The 20251-nt window shown below is 38.4% G+C and overlaps 1 protein-coding gene across 3 annotated transcripts; it reads left to right on the top strand.

Annotated features, from left to right (window-relative positions):
• The first annotated feature begins 2249 nt into the window (after positions 1 to 2249).
• CCDA (cytochrome c biogenesis protein family) lies at positions 2250 to 16941 on the top strand. 3 transcript variants are annotated; one of them, XM_089139786.1, is made up of 13 exons: positions 2250 to 2318; positions 2448 to 2553; positions 3001 to 3135; positions 4907 to 4962; positions 5760 to 5890; positions 5992 to 6077; positions 6191 to 6222; positions 6377 to 6538; positions 7014 to 7086; positions 7200 to 7300; positions 10166 to 10258; positions 16468 to 16514; positions 16826 to 16941. In XM_089139786.1, exons 2-13 carry the CDS (start codon positions 2484 to 2486, stop codon positions 16896 to 16898), a joined length of 1059 nt encoding a protein of 352 aa, XP_088995912.1. In that variant the 5' UTR covers positions 2250 to 2318; positions 2448 to 2483; the 3' UTR covers positions 16899 to 16941. The 3 variants fall into 3 exon arrangements, with proteins under 3 accessions (XP_088995912.1, XP_088995920.1, XP_088995904.1); XM_089139778.1 differs by lacking the exons at positions 2250 to 2318; positions 2448 to 2553; positions 3001 to 3135 and adding exons at positions 3180 to 4431; positions 4514 to 4541; XM_089139794.1 differs by lacking the exons at positions 2250 to 2318; positions 2448 to 2553; positions 3001 to 3135; positions 10166 to 10258 and adding exons at positions 3175 to 4431; positions 4514 to 4541.
• The last annotated feature ends 3310 nt before the right edge of the window (positions 16942 to 20251 follow it).

Here is a 20251-nt window from a genome sequence, read left to right as displayed (position 1 = left end):
TGGGCTTGGAAAGCATCGAAAATTGGGAAGTTTTCCATCAAACCTGTTTATTATTTGTCTCTCACCTCTTCCTCTCAAGATTCATCACCAACAACCTCGTCTGATGGCCAATTTTGGAAGCAAATTCGGAGCATTAAGACTCTCCCAAAATTCAATTTTTTTGTGGAGAGCTGCCTGTGAAGGCTTAGCTACTTACGAGAATCTTTTTGATAGAAATGGCTCCCTATCCCTGACATGTGTTTTCTACGTCGTCATCAGGTGGAATCTATTGCCCCTGCCTTATATCATTGTCTGCGTCTTACGACATGTAGGAGGGCTTCTTCGTTTGAAATTGATACTCTTGATTTTAGGGGAGAATCTTTATAAGATTGGTGGGTTTTGTAAATACCAGATTTCAAAGTTCGGATCAACTGGAACGTATCCACTCCAAATGTACTAGTGTGGGTCATTTGGAATGCACGAAATCAGTTTTTTTTTTTTTTTTTTTTTGGGATCCACCCAGATTCTCTAGTTCTATGGTCTTGTTAAATAAGCTGATGAATGATAATGATTTGTTTGTGTCCTTGAATGTACAAGATCAATTGAAACAGGCAACATATTCCACTCGAATTTTACGTTCCTCATGTTGCTTCTTATAGGATCTTCTGTTATGCAGTGTCGGACCTTTTCAACCAAGAGGGAGGATGCGACAGTATTGTTTGGGACCCAGGTGGTGGCTAGATAGATAGCTTGTCATAGTCATTTAGCATTAGCTTTGGAGTTGGAGTCCATTAGGCGCTCATTGTTTGTAGCTTTATCTTATCATTTCTCTCAGATCGAAGTTTATTCAGATTGTCAAGTTGCAGTTTTGGGTCCAAATGGGCACATTCAATCAGTTGATTGGATTATTTGTAGCATTCTGAGAGAAATAGTTTAGTTTAAAAACTCATATTGAGATGGTTAATTTCTACTATGTAAGTAGGTCGCATAATGCTTTTGCTAACTCTCTTTCTAGAGGTGCAAAAAAGTTAAAGTTGTTCTCATGTTTGGTGTAGTCCCCACCCCCTTTTTCTTGTACATACAGGTTTTAACGCTTCCCCTTTAAGCCTGTAGAGCTTAATATTATCACTTCTTTGGCCGAAAAAAAAACTAATCTTCTTGATCTTATACCCAACAAAAACAAGAAGCCCTAATCTTTTTGTTCCATATTGGGCTGCAACTTGCCCAATCTAAAGAATGGCATTGCTCATTAAGAGCATTAATAGTTCTCACAAGAAGTTAGACACTTCAAGAATGACCAATTGGCTCCATTTTGCTTGGGGTGTCAATTTGCAATCCGAACCATTAAACAGAACCAAACCAACCCGTTATAGCCCAAACCAGTTCAAATTGAATTTTAATGGGCTGTGTTTGGAACAAGTGAGCAAAGCCTGAACGGTTTGGATTGGCTTAGGCTAGCCCATGTGCGGCCTGTTAGCCCATTGGTTTTACTAAAATATAGTTTTGAAAGGGTTTTAGTGGACTAGTTCTACTAAGCCTGTCAGTGTATTTTTTTTTTTGGAGAGATTTCAAATTTTTACTAAGATATGATTTTGGAGATACAATTTTCCATTCAGTAGCATCCACATTTATGAAACATGCGTTATGAATTGGTTCAATTTTGAGCTTTATTTTTCTAATATATTTCAAATTTTGACTTACACCTAACACCATAAAAATACATTTTGCTTCAAATTCTCTCTATTTCTGCTTATAATCTGTTGTTGAGAATGAATAACATTAACGCTTTCTATAACGGTTTGGTAATGGTCTCAAAATTGCCCCAACCTAAATCCAAACTGTTAGCAAAAATCATTAACTAACCCAAACTCAAACCGCAACAAACTCAAACCATTATCTTGAAAATGGGCTATCTTTGAGCTTGGTCTTTTTTCAGCCCAAAATTGTTGAGCTCAAATCGAAACTGCCCAAATCGCATTGTTGATACCCTTAATTGTGCATAAAGTGCCAGTGCAAGTTCCACGTGAGCAATTATGGTCGGATTTTGCCTCTCCGTTTTTTTTTTTTGGATTTTGCTTTGGAACCGTTCAGTATAATTTTAGGCCGTTAGATCACGCGTTTCTATCAAGATTTTGATTTTGACCGCTCATTTCTCAACGGTCCAGATGAAATTTTGATCTAGATCTCAATCCGATGGTCCAAAATGGTTCACAAGCAAAATCACTCCCCTTGGCTCCTTCGAAGCAGAAAACTAGAAAAGCATAGTATATGGTACGAACGCGTAAGCGATAAACGACGCCAACCAGAGAATAAAACTCTTCCGCCCGTTCTTCTTCTTGGTAACATTTCATTGTTTTTATGGAAGATGCAGAGTTCGGAGCTTCTTGCTAATGAAAAATAGCTTATCTATCTTCTAAATTTCTTCCATAAATCGTTCGTTACGTTGTAATTTTACTGAAAATTTGCAGGTATATTTTCTTCTGTCATCTTTATAAGGACCACAAATGACTTCGATTCTGAGCCACTGGGGTGGCGGTTCTATGCATACTTCTCGACTCTCAAGCTACGTCCATGGTGAGTTTAGATTGTTCTGCTAATTTCCATTTCCTTTTTTTACTTTTTCCTTAACTCAACCTTCGTTGGGGCTCTGCAAGAGATTTTCAGAGCGGTAAACGGTTTTTTGAACTTAACTTTCCTTCTGATTTTGTTTCAAAATGGAACTTCTAGTTGAAATTCAGTGCTGTTTGTTGCTAATTTGCCGTCTTATCTCGTTCCAATTGTCTTCAATTTCCAATTAAGATGGATTGGTTCGGTGTGTTTCCAATCTCTTTTTGTATGGTTAGGTTGTGTAATGAAAGCTACATCCAGTGTAAGTATTTTAAATGATAGCTTTGAAAAAGAAAAGTTTCTTTATAAATTTCTGTAGATCATTCTTTTCCCGTCGTGAGATCTTTGACTCGTGCTTTTGCTTTTGATTTCCTTATCTAACGAAGTGAAAATTATTTCCTTTTACTTGCTAAGGTATAAATAAAGTGCCTGCCAATAAGATTATGAGTTGTTCTACCCCCAAGGATATTACGCAAGACACTGCTACTTTATCGATGACCAACAGATGTAGCAGCTTAAAAATAAGGACTTTTGCTAGTTTGGCTGCAGGTATATCATAATCCATACTAATCTTAACTTTAAGCACGTCATATTTGTGCCTTCCAATTCATGCATGTTCACATTCCAGTGTGCATGTGTTTTCGTGTCTTTATCTTCATCCCTTTTCAGAGATCTTGATCAGTCTTATTCCCAGTTGGGTCCTGGTTCATATGAAGGAAGTGTACAATTGTACTTACAGTCACAATCATTATGACCCATAACTTGAGCACTGTGAATTATTGTTAGTATGGATTTATTTATTACTCAAACTTGAATCATAACTTATTGCCGTACTCATTGTTGGCTGAAGTGCTTCTTTAGCCACTAGATTTTTTCAGGTTCATAATGGATTAAACATAGTGTAATATGCCATTTTGCCTGGTCCTACGTCAGAACCATTGTCATATTGCATACAGCTCTTCTAAGCTTTAAGACAATTTGAGTGATCCATTGTTGATAGTTTGGTGTTGTTAGAATATCAGAGTACTGTAATCAGGTCAGTGAGAAAGTAGAAAGAAGAGAAGTAAGAGGAAGAAGGAGAAGAAGCGAGAAAGCACTAGCTATCCACAAAGAGAGAGAACCTGTGACCAGAGTACTCAATTCTCTGCTGCAGATTCTCTCCTATATTCATTATATTCATTCACTTAAAATAAAGAGGAATACAAGACGATGATATACATCTACTGGCAATTCTCTAATAAAGCTAGGAAAGACAGTCCTGAATAGCCTTGAAGACTGAAATCGACAAAACTACCCCTAGAACTTGACAGATCTAAATCATAGATTGGGATTATTTTAGTGGAAATAGCCCTTGGGTTGTTTTACAGATGTGTTGGGCAAGAGATCTTTGTTGTAACAGGTTTCTTTAGAGGGCCTATATAATATATTCACAGGATTTTTTTCTGTTAGTAAAATTGAGGTTTTAGTTCCGGTTTTCTATGTTCTCTCTTTTTTTTTTTTAAATATATATATATGCTTCAGTTTGCCATTATCTATAACAGCGCTGGTGGGCAATCAGCCTATCCATGTCTCTAGTGTACATTCACTGATTTTGATGCTAAATATACTGAAAGTATGCTCACCTTAATTTTGTATGAATTGGAAACTGCCTCCTTGCAAAAGAATTCTTGTTCGCTGCCACATGGGTATGTCCCATGTGGCCCTCAATTGGTGACACATGGCGCTTTAGAATCCAACAGTGTAATCTCTCCTGCCGTTGTGATCACAGCCTTTGGATTTCTAAAACATCACATGTTGCAGTATGAGGGCTGTGGCAGCAAACGGACGTTCCTTGCAAAAGCTGGGGTAAGGCTGCATACATTATGCCCCTTCCCACACCCATAGTGGCTGGAGCCTCATGCATTTGTACATCCTTTTCTCTTTTCAGGACTCACTGGCAATTCAAAGTAATATCAGTTGAGTTTTTCTGATTTTTTTCTTATGTGGATTCCTAATGTGCTTAGTGGACTGAAAACTGAAGTGGATTAGTGGAATATTTTCATTGGTTGTCATAGATTCCATAACTTTTCTAGGTAGATCCCCTGCCATCCCTTCTGTCTTTTCTGGTTTATATTCCTAGTTTGGTGATCCTGTTGCTACTAGTTTCTGAATAAATTTATGGCTTTGAATTAGTAGCCTTATATTTAGGCATGGGACTGAGGTTTTTTTTTTTCATGGATGATTTGGTATATTTTCTATGATTTGAAGAATAAGGGTACTCATCTACAACCTAGATATGAGTTTTAGAATTCAGTGCAATGGCTGATTTTCGATTTTCCAGGGGTAAGCTTGGTTATAGCAGACACAACGAAGGCATTGCCCATGGACAATATAATGGTGAGGATCCCCCAGGGCCCTCTTTCTCTCTTTCAACTTATAATTCATATCTGCTGTGGTGCGGCCAATACTATCTACCGTCTTACTGTTTACCTATGGACAGAAGAATAGAATTTGGGATGAGACTTCGTTGACATGATAATTAATTGATGCTGAGTTGCTCATTTTGAAAAACTGGATCTGCAGAATTTATGATTGACCAGAGATATGACATGTGCCATGTTCTAACTTCTAACAACCTCTAGTTATATGTTTCCACATTCACCCCCACCCCTTCCTTTTTCCTTTGTCTTTCCATGCTGGCCCTTTGTGCAATAAATCTGTTTAACTCATTCTTGGATTTTGGGTTCCTTTTACTTGTATTTGGCAATGGAGTTTGCTATAGTTTTATCATCCAGAGTTTCTTGACAAGTTCTCCTGGTAATTGATAAAATAAAACCACAAACCACATCAAACGTGTGCACGTTGGCTTTGTTTCTAATGATGGCAACATTCGTTTAGATTCACAAGCTTTTTCGTCTGATAGTTGCTATCAGATATGCTTCATGAACTACTTTCCATTAATTTGTACATAGTGATTAATGTGAAAATTTACTTTTTAACTTGGTATGACCAAATTAATATTACTGAAAATTACTTGTCTCATTTTCAATATTTTCAATATATATATTTATATATTTTGGTTTCATTTCTCCTAACGTGATAGATGATGACAGACCAGATTATTATCTCAGTTAAATGCAAGCTTTTCTTTGTGTATATAACCTCAAGAACTGAAATTATTCCCTTCAAGGCAGGAAGGAGCAGCATTTTTCCCACCATTGGCTGATACAGGCCTTGGAGATTGGTTTGGAGGCTTTGTGTATTCAGCTGGACAGCAGGCTAATGAAGCCGTTCAGGACCAGCTGTCAGCACTCAGTTTTTCTAGGTTGAAATTTTTTTTTGTCATTTTTCATCTCATTTAGTATTGGAAGATAAACTGATCAATACATAGTGCTCTGACTATTTTCTGTTTATTCCTCTTCTCAGTTTAGCAGTTATCTTTGGAGCAGGGCTTGTGACTAGCCTATCTCCTTGTACACTAAGTGTTTTGCCACTTACTCTTGGTTACATTGGTAAGCATTATTTACTCTGAAAACGGGTTGCAGTTTGTTCTCCTTTTATTTATTTATTTCTTTCTCTTTTAATGGTCCATGCTGATTTTGATGTATTGCTGGAAATCCTCTAGGAGCGTTTGGGTCTGGGAAGAGCCGAGCTGCGGTAACAACTCTCAATAACATGTTTGACCACTTTTTGTATTCTTTCTTAGTTGCCACTTTACTTTTCTTGCTTTCTGAGTTTATTCAGAGAAAGGTTTCATTTCCATCTTTTGTCAGGCTGTTTAAACTCTTCAACCAAACAATGCTTTTGGCAGATTATTGGAGATTCAGTTGCTTTCTCATTGGGACTAGCAACAACTTTGGCAGTCTTAGGAATATCTGCCTCATTCGCTGGCAAGGCTTATGGACAGATTGGGCAGGGGCTACCTATTGCTGCTTCTGGCTTGGCTGTCATTATGGGCTTGAATCTTCTGGAGGTAGTTAGCCATCCAGTCATGGTTGGAGATTATTTTCTGGTTGACTCTATATGTTCTTCATTTTTAGTGTCTCCAATGATTATTGGATTAATTGAAGTTATAGCACTTTGTTCTATGCTTTAACTTTAAAATTCTTCATCCATCATTTTCGGATGGCATTTCCTAATGGAAACTTTTGATATTTTCCATTGAAAGGACTACTTTCTACTGGCAAAGTCATAACTCATAAGACAGATTTGTGTCATGACCATTGAGATGATGAAGGTGGAATTCCTGATTTATCACCACCTTGAAACTCTAGAAATTACTCCAACATGGAGTTTCTTATTTTTCATGTGTAAAGATATATATTTTCTATTTCCTAAATGATAGTAACTGTACAATTATAAATTTCAGTTCAGTATCATCACGTATGATCTTAATCTAATCCCTGTGAATAGTTTTGTGATGTCCATGCTGGTGGTTATTCGTGCAGGTTATAGAAATACAGCTTCCTTCATTATTCAACAATTTTGACCCCCGTGCTGCTGCAGCTAACTTCCCTTCAAGTAATTTACCCTTGATTGGCATTTTTCTTGGAAACCAACTTCAAGTGTTCTTTCCAGACCTGCTATTGTGTGAAGGTTGCATCATCCTAACAAATAGAATTTCGAGTTTTCAGGTGTGCAAGCTTATTTGGCTGGACTGACATTTGCCTTAGCTGCTTCTCCTTGTAGTACACCTGTGTTGGCCACCCTTCTTGGATATGTGGCTTCAACCAAGGTACTGATGCTCTTAAATTCATTGGTAACTTTTAGTCCTTCACAATACTGAATGACATCTGAGTTGGCAAGGTGATGGTACTTTGTTTCATGTTTCTCCTTGGGTCTTACCAATCGTTTCATGTCTCCCAGCATGGATTGGAATTATGTGCATCCTAAAAGTAGCTTTGTGATGAAAAACTTGTTTTATCTCTCCTAGTCCCTCAGCACCCTACAACCCACTCTCCCCAACAAACAACACATAAGACAACAACAACAACAACAACAACAATAAGCCTTTTCCCAACTAAATGGGGTCGGCTACATGGATTCTTGCCCTCCAATCGGTTCTGTTCAAGGCCATGCTAGATACAAGGCCTAAGCTATACATATCATTTCTCACCACTTCTCCTAAGGTTATCTTAGGTCTACCCCTAGCTCTTCTAGTTCCTTCAATATGGATTATATCACTTCTCCGAACAGGAGCATTTATAGGTCTCCGTTGAACATGGCTGTGCCACCTCAAACGACTTTCTCTAAGCTTATCACTTATGGGAGCAACTCCCAGACCAACTCTAATATGATCGTTTCTTATCTTATCCATCCTAGTTTTGCCACTCATCCATCTTAGCATCCTCATTTCTGCTACACTGAGTTTATCTATATGATTCTTTTTAACAGCCCAACACTCTGCACCGTACATCATAGCTGGTCGGACAACGGTCCTATAAAATTTTCCTTTAAGCTTTAATGGAATACGCCGATCACATAAGACCCCGGATGCACCTCTCCACTTCATCCACCCTATTTTAATTCTTTGGGAAACCTCATCTTCTAAATCACCTCTTTTACTTATGATTGAACCTAGGTACCTAAAACAATCACTCTGAGGAATCTCTTTATCGTCAAGTATCACCACTTCATCATCTGCCCGATCATGACTAAAGTTACAAACTAGATATTCTGTCTTCGATCTACTAAGTTTAAAGCCTTTTGATTCCAAAGCTACTCTCCATGATTCTAATTTGGTATTAATCCCCACTTGGGTCTCATCAATCAACACAATATCATCCGCAAAAAGCATACACCAGGGGACCTCATCTTGAATGTCTTTGGTTAATTCATCCATTACCAGTGCAAATAGATATGGGCTTAAAGTTGACCCTTGATGTAGCCCAACTGTTATCGGGAATTCATTACTTTGTCCCCCCACTGTTCTAACACTAGTCACCGAACCATCATACATATCCTTAACTATATCTACATATTTACTTGCAACACTTCTTTTCTCTAGTACTTGCCAAATTAACGCTCTAGGGACTCTATCATAAGCTTTTTCTAGGTCAATAAATACCATATGAAGGTCTTTCCTACATTCTCTATACCTTTCCATAAGTTTCCTAATTAAGTAAATAGCCTCCGTTGTAGATCTTCCCGGCATAAACCCAAATTGGTTCTCCGTAACTGTAGTTAAGTGTCTCAACCGGGTTTCAATTATTCTCTCCCATAATTTCATCGTATGGCTCATCAATTTAATGCCTCTATAGTTATTACAACTTTGAATATCTCCTTTATTTTTGTAAATTGGAACCACAACACTTCTCCTCCAATCATCTGGCATTTTCCCTGTGCTCATAATCTTATTAAACAACTTAGTCAACCAAACTAGTCCATGGGTTCCTAAGCTCCTCCATACTTCAATTGGGATTTCATCAGGACCTTGTGTCTTGCCGAATTTCATCCTCCTTAAAGCTTCTTTTACTTCGGACATCGAAATTCTACGTATATAAGTTCGGACACCAGTGCCTTGGTGAAAAGTGTAATTGTCCGAAACATAAGTGCTTGAAGAATGCTCATTTAGTAAACTAGAGAAATAGGTTTCCCATCTTTTCTTAATATCCTCCTCACAAACTAATACTTTACCATCTCCATTTTTAATACATCTAACATGGTCAAGATCTCTACTCTTCCTATCCCTCATCTTAGCTATCTTATAAATATATTTTTCCCCTTCCTTTGTGCCCAACTTATTGTATAACTCTTCATACTTCCTTTCCCTTGCTTTTCCCGCAATTTTCTTAGCTTCATTTCTATCTAACCTATACCTTTGAAGATCCTCAACATCCTTAGTTCTTTGCCATGTCTTAAAACTAGCTTTTTTATTCCTAATGGCAGCTTGAACCTCACTATCCCACCACCACGTCTCTCTATAAGAATGGATCTTTCCTTTTGATTCACCTAGAACATCTTTAGCCACTTTCTTAATACACATAGCCATCTCATTCCACATTGCATTGGTATCCCCTTTAAAATCCCATTTTCCTTGTTTGACTACTTCATTAACGAAGGATTTAGAGTACTCCCCATTAAAACAACACATAAGACAAATTCATCCAAAAAAAAGAAAAAATCCACTAGGAAAAAACAAGAAAAATGCAAAAGGATTGTAGAATGATGGAATGGAACTTATGGTTCATCTCTGCACTACAAACATGGAAATCCATACAAGCATGATAATAAATGGAAGGAACCTGGAGACAAGGACCTGTCCTTAATCATTGATAAAAGATCCAAGTGGACTATCTCATATAGGAACACATTTTTAGGTTCTAATATTGTAAAATCAGAGATCTGGTCTGTATGTACTTTAAATTTAAGACTTCCATATAATTGTTAATGGCAAAGCATAATGTTATTGTCTGCAATATATCTTGAAAATCTCATACAGTACAAGGTCATATTACTTCATCACTTCTCTTTTCTAATATTATTTTATTTATCTTGTTGTGTGCATTTTATTGGATTTGAACTTCTTTTCCCTCCTTGTTTTTCTTTTTGAATGGCATGTTACCTAGTACTGAAATAGGTGGGCTCAATCAAATGACAGGATCCAGTTGTAGGTGGCAGCATACTGCTTACATACACAACTGGCTATGTCACTCCTCTACTTCTAGCAGCTTCTTTTGCAGGCGCCTTGCAGGTAAATGTCATACATAATTTCTTCTTTTCCTCATGCTGCAAGTCCCCAATGATATTGTGTAGGTGGATAGAAGAATGCAAAGCAACTGTCCACCATGCCTGATGTAAACTGTTTCTTGGGGTTGCATAGGGCCTAGGGTTACTGTCCCCATAGGGCCAAACCCTACGGCTCCCTTTGAACAAGGGGTATTTTGGTCATTTCAGTAAATTCCATGGAGTTCTTGGTCAGAGTCACATCGTCACACCCCAGCCAGCTGGCATCGGACTCACCTGGATACCCGTGGGTGTGCTTCACATCCACAAGATCCAGTTTACATTCAATCCGAAGAACAATCCACACAATCACATAATCCAAGAGCAAGAATAAATATAGAAATGTCAAAACTCTAATTAAGATGTCAACGGAAGTCTAAAATGATAAGTGTGTCAAATGAAGGAAAAGAAGATTAGGTAATATTGCAATTGTTCAATGACTCTAATTAAATGATATATGTCCCTTTCAAATGTTTCTATTTTCCTAAAGATAACTAGACACCGATAAAAAAAAGAGCACTCCATGCATGGACACGTGTCATCGGGAGCTTTGAAATCTTCCACAGATGGTAGCTTGTATGGATCTGATGGAATCGGGGACTCCTACACTGCTGAGTCATCGAGTCCTACAACACAGTCTAAAGAAAAATATTTCCAAAAGGATTGAATTCCAACAAACTCAGCAAGATCAACAACATTGTATAGCCAAATATTCGGCTCATGCATGAAGAATGTAATGTAATGGAATATAATGTAAAGCAATGCAGGATGCTTCTATGTACTAACCATGCTAGTCTCTATCTAGGTAGACACGCATTAAGATGCAACACCAGCCTCCTCTGGGAAGTCTTAGACAGACCCCAACGGCACCAATCGAACTGGGCATCATGACCGAGGTACATGGATAACAGCCCAATCAACAACCATGGTTGGGGACTAGGGCCACACTCTCACCACGACCATTGATATGAGAACTGACGCATGTCAAGGAACTTCCTAATCCAAGAGAAGTCATCTACTTAATCATGTCATATTAGGTTCAGATATCTTTCCTATAACACCAACCCAGTCAAGTATCCTCACCTATCCAAGTAATGTCAATCCTCATGGAATGTCTACTACTTCGGAAAGCACCGTAACCCTATGGTCATCCACATATGATAGGGCGGATGTTCTTGTGTCCCCTCACGGAATGGCTACCGACTGTTGCTCGCCCATAAGCCCAAACTCTATCCTATACAATCCTACCATAAATGACACGTGGACTGTTTATGTTTCCTCACCAGATGGTGTTACCGACTGTTGGACGCCCACAATGCTAGCACTGTTGGCACGGGTCACTCGGCCTTAATATGTTGATAGGGTAGTGACATGATAAATGAGAATCCTAGCCATGCATATAGATACTTGAAGCAAATGCACATAAAGTCTATATGATGTGCAAAGGTACCAAGGGTAATAGGCTAACCCACAACCTTGAGTAGGTAATATCCATGATGCATCGTGCCACTTCGTTCCCATCATAACATATTCATAATTGATAATAGAAAGAAAATAACAAAGATAACATCATTAGAAGCATTTCATAGGTTATCCATTTGTGCAAGCTCCACAACAGTTTTTATAACTACAATAGCATAAACAAGGTACACTAGCGTATCCTAAAGCATCAAATACATGAATATATGAGGTTGTATCCCTTACCTAACAAGAGATTATAGCTTCCCAAAGAATCCAAGAAACTCTACAAAGTATAGGCTAACAAGCTGTAAAAACCTCCCAGAAAACATATAAATGAAATTAGGTTTTTGTTGGAACAAGACTGGGGATCAAACAAGTCCAACTGATCAACCCAAATAGGGGAGGTCGGTTGGCCTCTCAGGGGTGATCGACCTCCTGGGACGACCTCCCCAGGTGCCCGACTGCCTGGGATGACCTCCCCAGGTGCTCGAACAACACCTAGGTCCGAACCTTGCGTCTGTGATCCCTTAATTCCGATGTTTTTTGGGTTGATCAAAGGCATAAAGTTTGTCCCTAAAGCATGCTCAAACACTCCCAAACATCCCCATTTCAAAACATCCACAAATCCAATCTTCTCTGAGGTATGCTTTGATATAAAATTCAGAAACAAAAAGAGATGGAAATCTCATTCTATATGCTAGATTCGATCGGGATCAAAAGAAGACACGTTTCTCCCAACCAAATCTATAAGTATAGCAACATCTCACCTTCCAACATTTATGAAACAAAGGGAAAATTAATTAAAAAGTGAATGGGGCAGTTGGTTACCTTTAATGTCACCAACCGGCACTTGATTCACCAACCGGCACTTGATTCGGCCTTTGGCACGTGATAATCACCAACGTCTTCACTAGCACGTGTGCTCTCCTTCCTCCTAGGGTTGTGAGCCTCCTCTATAAGGCTAGGGAGCCATTTAATAGGATTTCTAGGGGTCAAATCCCACTTTTGCCCGTGATGAATTGGACCAGCCACCTAAGGTGGAGGTCAATCAACTGACCAATTGCCCCAACAGCCACACCCCCAAAATCGCATAGATAGAGTGTTTTTCGGTCCGGTTCGTCTGGGACACTTGTCTAATCTTGTAGAAGAAGATAGGGGCTCTTACCTAGGCTTGAGGACCTTCCAACCTTGGTTTCCGTGACCAAGAAATCCACCTTCCGAGTTAGTTTGGGTTCGAACTAGATCTCCCAAAGTCTATCAAAGTGACCGAATCATCATCTTCACCTCTATCAAAGTGACTGAATTATCATCTTCACCATCCTAGCTCATGGATTGCGGTCCCAATCCAATGATCTCAATTTGGATAGCCCACAACTGTTTTGTACTAGAACTGCGGGTTCTTGGACCTGCAAGTTGCGTTTTGTATTAGGATTCTAGGGGATTTCACACCCATTAAATCCAGATTGTTATTAGAACCTTATATCTATTTTTATTTTCCTATTTGAGTCATTATTTTGTGATTTATTGAAGAGTCCTTGTCAAGGTGTAATTCCTAGGTTGGGTTGGAATTCCCTAATTTCAATCTACTTCTTGCTTGATTCCATATTTACTCTTAGATTCCAAATTGAATTTTGAATTTTTCTGGGATGATAGTATCCTTGATTAAATAAGAGTCTTTAGTAAAGTTAGTCATACTTAGAATCAAGGAAGAAATTTTGACCGAAACAGAAATTTCGACCGAAACAGGAATTTCGACCTTGCAAAAGGCCGAAATTTCGACGTTTCGGTCGAAACTGGACGCTTTTTCTGAAAATTGGAACTTCAATTTCGGGCCTCATATGGACTCAAAATGATTTGGATTCTTGTATACTACCTATTTCAAGCATAATAAACACAATGGAACTAGTATTTTGTAAAAAACAAAACTATTGAAAATTTATCATTCAAGTATACTAAAAAATGACTGGTTCCGACAAGTGCAAACTATATTGTATACATGCATAGAATCAACAACATACATGAATTGTTTGGTAGAATGGTTACATATACAACAAGTCAACAAAATAAAATGACCGACTAGATCAAGTGATGGTGTCTCAAATATATAAAGCTAAAGCCTATATATCATATATACATAAAATAAAAATACATAATTTTAGAAAATAATTATTAAAATAAAAAAATGAAAAAATGATAGCAAATAATAAAAATATAAGTTTAACAAAACACAATTATAGATCATAGTCCTCGGCTAAACATATATTAATTTCAAGGCAATACATGATCATTTAAGGCATGAACAAAACAAAAATAAAAAAAGGGGAAGTTTGGAACTATTGGGTGTGGCTCATGCTTCACATTCTATTGTTGCTGGAGTTTCCTTTGTAGTTGTTGTAGCTTAGGAGGTGTTTGGAGGCAAAAAATGAGCAAAAGTGGTGTTTGAAGGCAAAGGAGTAGTGAAAATTAGGTGAAAATGGGATAGAAATCAACAAAAACTAAGGAAAAACAAGTTGGAATGCTGATATGTCAAAATTTTGGTCGAAATGGTCGAAATCTCCGAAATTTCGGTCGAAATTTGACACTTTTCCGAAATAATTGAAATTTCGTTTCGTTTTTTTAAAAATGCAGACATTTCGACCGAAATGTCAACAATTTCGGTTGAATTTTCTTCTATGCTTAGAATTAGTGTTAATTTGAAACCAAGTTCGTTTCCTAGTTTGAGCCTTGGTTGTTTTCTTTCAGATGCTATAAATAAAGTCTCCATTCTTTGTAATTGACAAGTTGAATTTGAATGATAAAATTGAGACTGAGTTTGGAGGCAACAGAAGTCATGGGCTTCCTTAGGGAGGCCTGCGGCAGCCATTGGAGTGTCTTTCCAGCAAGCTTTCTTCAAGTACAGCTGCAGTCCTTCGATTCCAGCAGTAGCCTTCCATCTCCAAGTAAGAAACATCAACCCATCCCCTTCCTAACCCTCTTCTGCCTCTCCCTTGTCCATGCAAGCATCCCCAGCCCCTCTTCCTTGCAGCAGCAGCTATCCCCCTCCCTTCTAAACTCTTAGGTCCCCAACCCTGATCCACCCCTTCTCCCTCCTTGGAGCACACCCTTCCCTAGACCCTGTTCCTACTTCTAGATTCTCAATTAAGCCATCTTCCATTAGGTTTTAGAATTTACGCACTTCATCTTCAACCTCTAGAAACCCTAACCTAATTTTACTAGAAACCCTTTGACTCCCAAAATCCTCAACCGAACTTCAAACTCATTTAGGATTACCATCTCCTGCTCCTACTCTACCACCCTGTAACCCTAGTTAACTTCCCTAAAAGTTCTACCCCAAGTAGGAAGCTTCAAACCAACCCAAACCATTTAGGATTAGGTCTGAAATTATAAAACAACCACAACAACCCCCTCCCTAGCCCAACCGAAACCCAAACCCTAACCTGAAAACATCAATCAGCAGCAGCTGAACCCTAATACCTTTCAATCCAGCCCCTAAAACCCGTAAACCTCACCCTTAACTTTAATTTTAGACCTAAGACTACAATAATAGCATAGAGCCTAAAACCCAAATTCCTTTTGACCCTAATCCTGGCCAGAACCTTCTAGGCCTAACCCTAACTCTTGTATACCCTAGATTCTTTAAAAATCCTTCAATCAAAGGCACTTACAGACCTAGAAGACTGCTGGTTCCTAACAGAGAGGATCCTGGAATGAGCAATTGTAGTGCAAATTTCCAACAAACTAAACCCCAGAATTCGGTTCACGTCAATGCTCCTGATGGAAAATGTAGAACATGAAAGGGAAATGATCTCTACTTGATGGATCCAATTATGATATTGAGGTCTAGTGTTGATCAGTGGAATATTCTCAATCATCTAGCTGATCACATTCTTCGTGCTCTCAGTAAACTGGTGAAGTTAACATTCAAAGTGAGAGATATAGTGATTGGTTGGGCGTAGACATCAATCCAAGTATTTCATTGCCTTCAGGTTGCACTCAATGGGTTCACCAAATGGTGGCTCTTAATTTCATTACATAAAGAGACAACCACACTGGTGGAGGATGCTTTCTTCTTTCTTTTCATCCTGATAGAACTATTTCAATTAAGTAGATGATTTCCTCTATTAGTTACCATATTTATCTTAGCAACAAGGTGATCCAAGGCTTTGGAGTAGTCCCTAAGCAACAATGCACCTGCCTAGGCATTGTGTCATGCCATAAGGCATGTATTATATGTCTGTGTAATAAAGGGATAATTTTATATAGTTGTCATTATGTGCAATGTGGGATCCATATCAATGCAATACGAAATAACTATGCTAATAATGACCTAACATGAAAAAAGCAGTATATAATAAAGAAACCACAGGATATTATGCAAAGATATTCATCAAAAACTAAAAAGTAAACCTAAATCAACAGAAGTTTCTGTGTGAACAAGGCATCCTGTCACCTTGGACCCAAGAAAGAGCATAGACAACAGCTTGAGACCTATGCTTATGGATTAGGTCATATTGCATTTAGCAGAGCTCATTAGTATGGAAATCTTTCTGAAAGTAAAAAAGATATAAATACAAGCATTTCAAAACCTAGTTTAGACTTTAGAAACTCTCGGCCTTCATCATATGGATATCTGAAGCTAAATTTTATCCCATTGTGTTATCTTCATGTCTGAACCAATGCCTGAATAGTTGAATCTTGATGTATTTTTATGTGCAGAGCCTGCTTTCATTTCGCAAGTTTTCGGCTTGGATTAACCCAATGAGGTACTCCTTTTTGCTTGACACAAAAGATTTTTGGATGACAGTGCAGCATGCCTACCTAATTCCTGCAATACTGACCTTTTTCCCCCGTTTCCACCCTATGCCATCGACTCTTGCTTTCATGATCTTGTTTCTGTGGCGGGTTTTGCCATCTTTTTAGCATATTTGTGCTACTTCTCCAACTAATAATAATGAAGCCCGTACAGGGTTGGGAATTGTCTTTATAATTCTTACCTGGCCAGTTATTACAATATTAGCCTAATTTTTCTGGGTATCTTTGTTTGACACGTTTGAACATTTTGTTGGTTTTGCAGCGGTGGGCTCCTGTTAGGGGGAGGTGTGTATACTCTGTTGGATAGGCTCTTCCCAACCACAATGGCAATGTAGCTACCACCATGAACCAAGGAAAGCTACGATTATGATACAGAAAGCAAGTAGCAGGTGTTTACTAGTTTTTTCATTTTTTTTTTTTCCAAAAGAAAAACAGTGATGTCATGTACTGTTCTCTTCCTTTCACTTACAGTCTTACTCCAAATGTTTAAATTCCAAATAATTTTGTATATATGAATTTCTGATAACCTACAAGAGAACCTAATGTAGAATTGTCAAACCAGCAGTTCTGAACGCTTAGCTCCAGCCGTACAATGTTACACAATCAGCAAATCAGAAGTTTGTCAAGCAGAGACCTTGATAGAAGTCACTAATGTTCCGAATATGAGAGGCAGTACTGAGGGTTTTCCAATCATGGTTCTTCTGTCTGTAAAGTGTGAGTGGAGTGAACGGGGTCTAACCCTAATGCGGATGATCTGCTGTCCTAGAGACTGTTCTGATTTTCCAAGCTGGTTCTCTTTCTGTGTTCTTTAGGAAGTCTTTAACTTCTGCATGATCTCCTATGTATTGGAGAGTAATGAACTAGAAGTACATTAGACTAGTTTTAGTCCTTGTCAATGTGTATGGTTTCTAGTATCTGCTATTGTGTCTATATATACTTGTAAACCTACTTATATTACCTTATTGAATTCAGTTTTCTCAGCTTTCTGTCATGGTATCACTCTGCCTTTGACAAGTGCTTTTTTTGGTCCTGTCATTCAGCTTTTCTTGCTTTTTCTTGCTCTCTTGACCGTTTCGCATGGCTTCTGCAAATTCTTTTGTGGTTTCTCTAAATGTTCAATAGCTGTCCAACACAAATTATCTCCTGAGGCGTGCACAATTCATCCCGCTCCTCCATGGTCATAACCTGTTTGGTTATGTTGATGGAAGCTTTCCTCGACTGGTTGTGTCTTCTCGGTGATACTTCTTCAAGTCCTTCGAATGTTTCTACTTCATCAACTGTTTCTTACTCAATTGATTATGATGTGGATCTTTGGGATCATCAGGAGCAAATGGTCTTCAGCTGGTTGATTTCTTCTCTCATCAAGGCAACATTTCCTCATATTGTCTCTGCAAGAAACTCTCATGAGGTCTGGCAGACTTTACACCAAATCTTTGCTCCTTCTCGCTCACAAATAACGGATCTTAAAGAACAGCTTTATCAAGTTTAGATGGGGACTTCTTTTCTCGATTAGAGCTATCGTTGACGCTCTTGCCACTGCAATTAATCCTGTTGATGATGAAGATCTAGTGTTGGCTGTTCTTTGAGGTCTTGGTGAGTCGTATGATGATTTTGGTACTTTGGTTTGGGTTACTGCTAATCCTATTACCTTTGAGGCTTTGTCTTAATCATGAGAGTCCTCTTCGGCATAACGCTGTTGTGGCATCAAGTTCAGTTTTATCTACCAATGTTGTTGTTCAAGATCGAGGTTCTGATTCTAGATCTCGCGAATCTACCTCTCGTTTCTCCCAAGGTCTAGTTCTTCAAACAATACAGTTGTTCGTCCTACTGGATCCATTCTTGGTCGTCCTCCATCTTACTCTGCTAATCGTCCACCTCGGTGAACAATTTTGGTAATCGGCGTGGAAATCGCAATTACCACATTGGACCTCGTAATTTTGGTTTTGGAAGTCGGAATTTATCTTCAGAAAATGCTAAAGGAACTCCTGCCTTTCTTCAAAAACCCCGAGTGGTCTATCAGTTATGTTGTTTAGAGGGTCATACTTGCACAGCTAGTGTCCTCAATGTTTCAATAACGCCTTTGTTGGTAAAGGATTCTATTCCTCTATTTTTTATGGCTCTTTAAATGTTTCTTCTACTACATGACTAATCGATTCTGAATCTATCGGCATCTTTGTGCAGACATTGCAAATTTTGCAATCTGTGATCCTTATACAAGTTCAGAGGATATTATTGTAAGTAATGGGAATGCTGTTAAGATTTCTCACATAGGTAGTTGTTGTAAAGTTGTTGATGAACACATTTTTGCTTTGAATCATGTTTTGTGTGTTCCCAACATCAAATTCAGTTTGCTCTCTATGTCACAGTTTTGTTGATAATTCTGTGTATTTTACCTTTGGATCTGACTCTGTGTTGATTAAAGATGTTCTCACTTATGTGACTTTGGCTCATGGCCATCATAGCAATGGTTTGTATCTGCTTGAGTTTGAAGGTCATGTCTCCTCCTTCATACATTTCTACTACTGCAACAAGTTTTGCTGCTGATTTGGTTACATGGCATAGACATCTTGGTCATCCGTCTTCTCACTGCACTGATGCTATTGTGCGTCTATTCTCCACCTCAGTTTCAAGCTGTCTTTCGCTTTATGAAGCTTGTTAGTGCTCCCAGAGTCATCTTCTACCCTTTCGCCCATCCTCCTCAATGACTCGATGGCCTCTGTAATTGCTACATAGAAAAACAATCAAACAAAGTAACATAAGATTTCCCCCAAATATCACTATGTTTGATCTTATGTTACTTTGTTTGATTGTTTTTCTATTACATTGTATTTGTGGAGGGCTACACCTGTTATACTTGGTTGTATCCACCAAAAAACAAAAGTGATGTTCATGCTATTTTTATAAAATTAACAAAAGTGATGTTCATGCTATTTTTATAAAATTTAAGGCACTAGTTTAGAACTTTTTTGGTAGCAAGATTACTTCATTTCAATGTGCTGGTGGTGGTGAATTTCAGCTTCTTAGCTCTGTTTTTCCCTGCTTTGGTGTATCTCAGCGTATTTCCTATACAGAGGCTCAGAATGGGTGGCCGAACGAAAGCATCGACATGTTGTTGAATCTAGTCTTGCTCTGCTTCTGCAAGCTATAATGCGACAAAAATTCTGATCTACAACGTTTCAAATTGCAATTACCTCATTAATCGCATACGTCTTGATGTTTTTTCTGCAGTTTCTCCTTATGAGTGGTTGTTTGGTATTGCTCCTGATTATCAAGCGTTATGTATTTTTTGTTGTTTATGCTTCATGTGGCTTTGGCCCTATGCTGATCATAGGCTTGATGCACGTTTGTGGCCTTGCTTGTTCATTGGTTATTATCCTATTCCCAAGGGATTCGGTGTTTTGATCCCAGCGCATATTTGTGTCTCGTCATGTTGTGTTTGACGAAAGTGTGTTTCCCTTTGAGTTGTTAAGTTCTTATGTGTCTTTGCTTGCCCTTGGAACAATTGTTTTGATGTTTCTCCCATGGTGATATTCCCTTGTAATTTTGTTGATGTAACCTTTATATCATCTCCACATAGTGGATCTCTCCCCACCCTGGTTCCTCTCCCTACCCCTGATGGGCCCATTTGGCCATCAATGCCTTCTGATTTGGTTGATGGACATCATGGAGATGGGATGTTGGTTCAAGG

Source organism: Hakea prostrata, chromosome 1, assembly GCF_041222555.1.
Source record: "Hakea prostrata isolate BN-2017 chromosome 1, UWA_Hpros_2, whole genome shotgun sequence".
In the NCBI taxonomy this organism is placed as follows: Eukaryota; Viridiplantae; Streptophyta; class Magnoliopsida; order Proteales; family Proteaceae; genus Hakea; species Hakea prostrata.
This window is presented reverse-complemented; position numbering and strand designations above follow the sequence as displayed.

Excerpts from the sequence above, each read along its gene's own strand:
- CCDA (XM_089139778.1), top strand. The coding sequence starts at position 4,201 with ATGCTCACCTTAATTTTGTATGAATTGGAAACTGCCTCCTTGCAAAAG. Across the intron at positions 6,223-6,376 it reads CTGGGAAGAGCCGAGCTGCG|ATTATTGGAGATTCAGTTGC; the intron begins GTAACAACTCTC and ends TGCTTTTGGCAG. Across the intron at positions 10,259-16,467 it reads CTTTTGCAGGCGCCTTGCAG|AGCCTGCTTTCATTTCGCAA; the intron begins GTAAATGTCATA and ends TTTTATGTGCAG.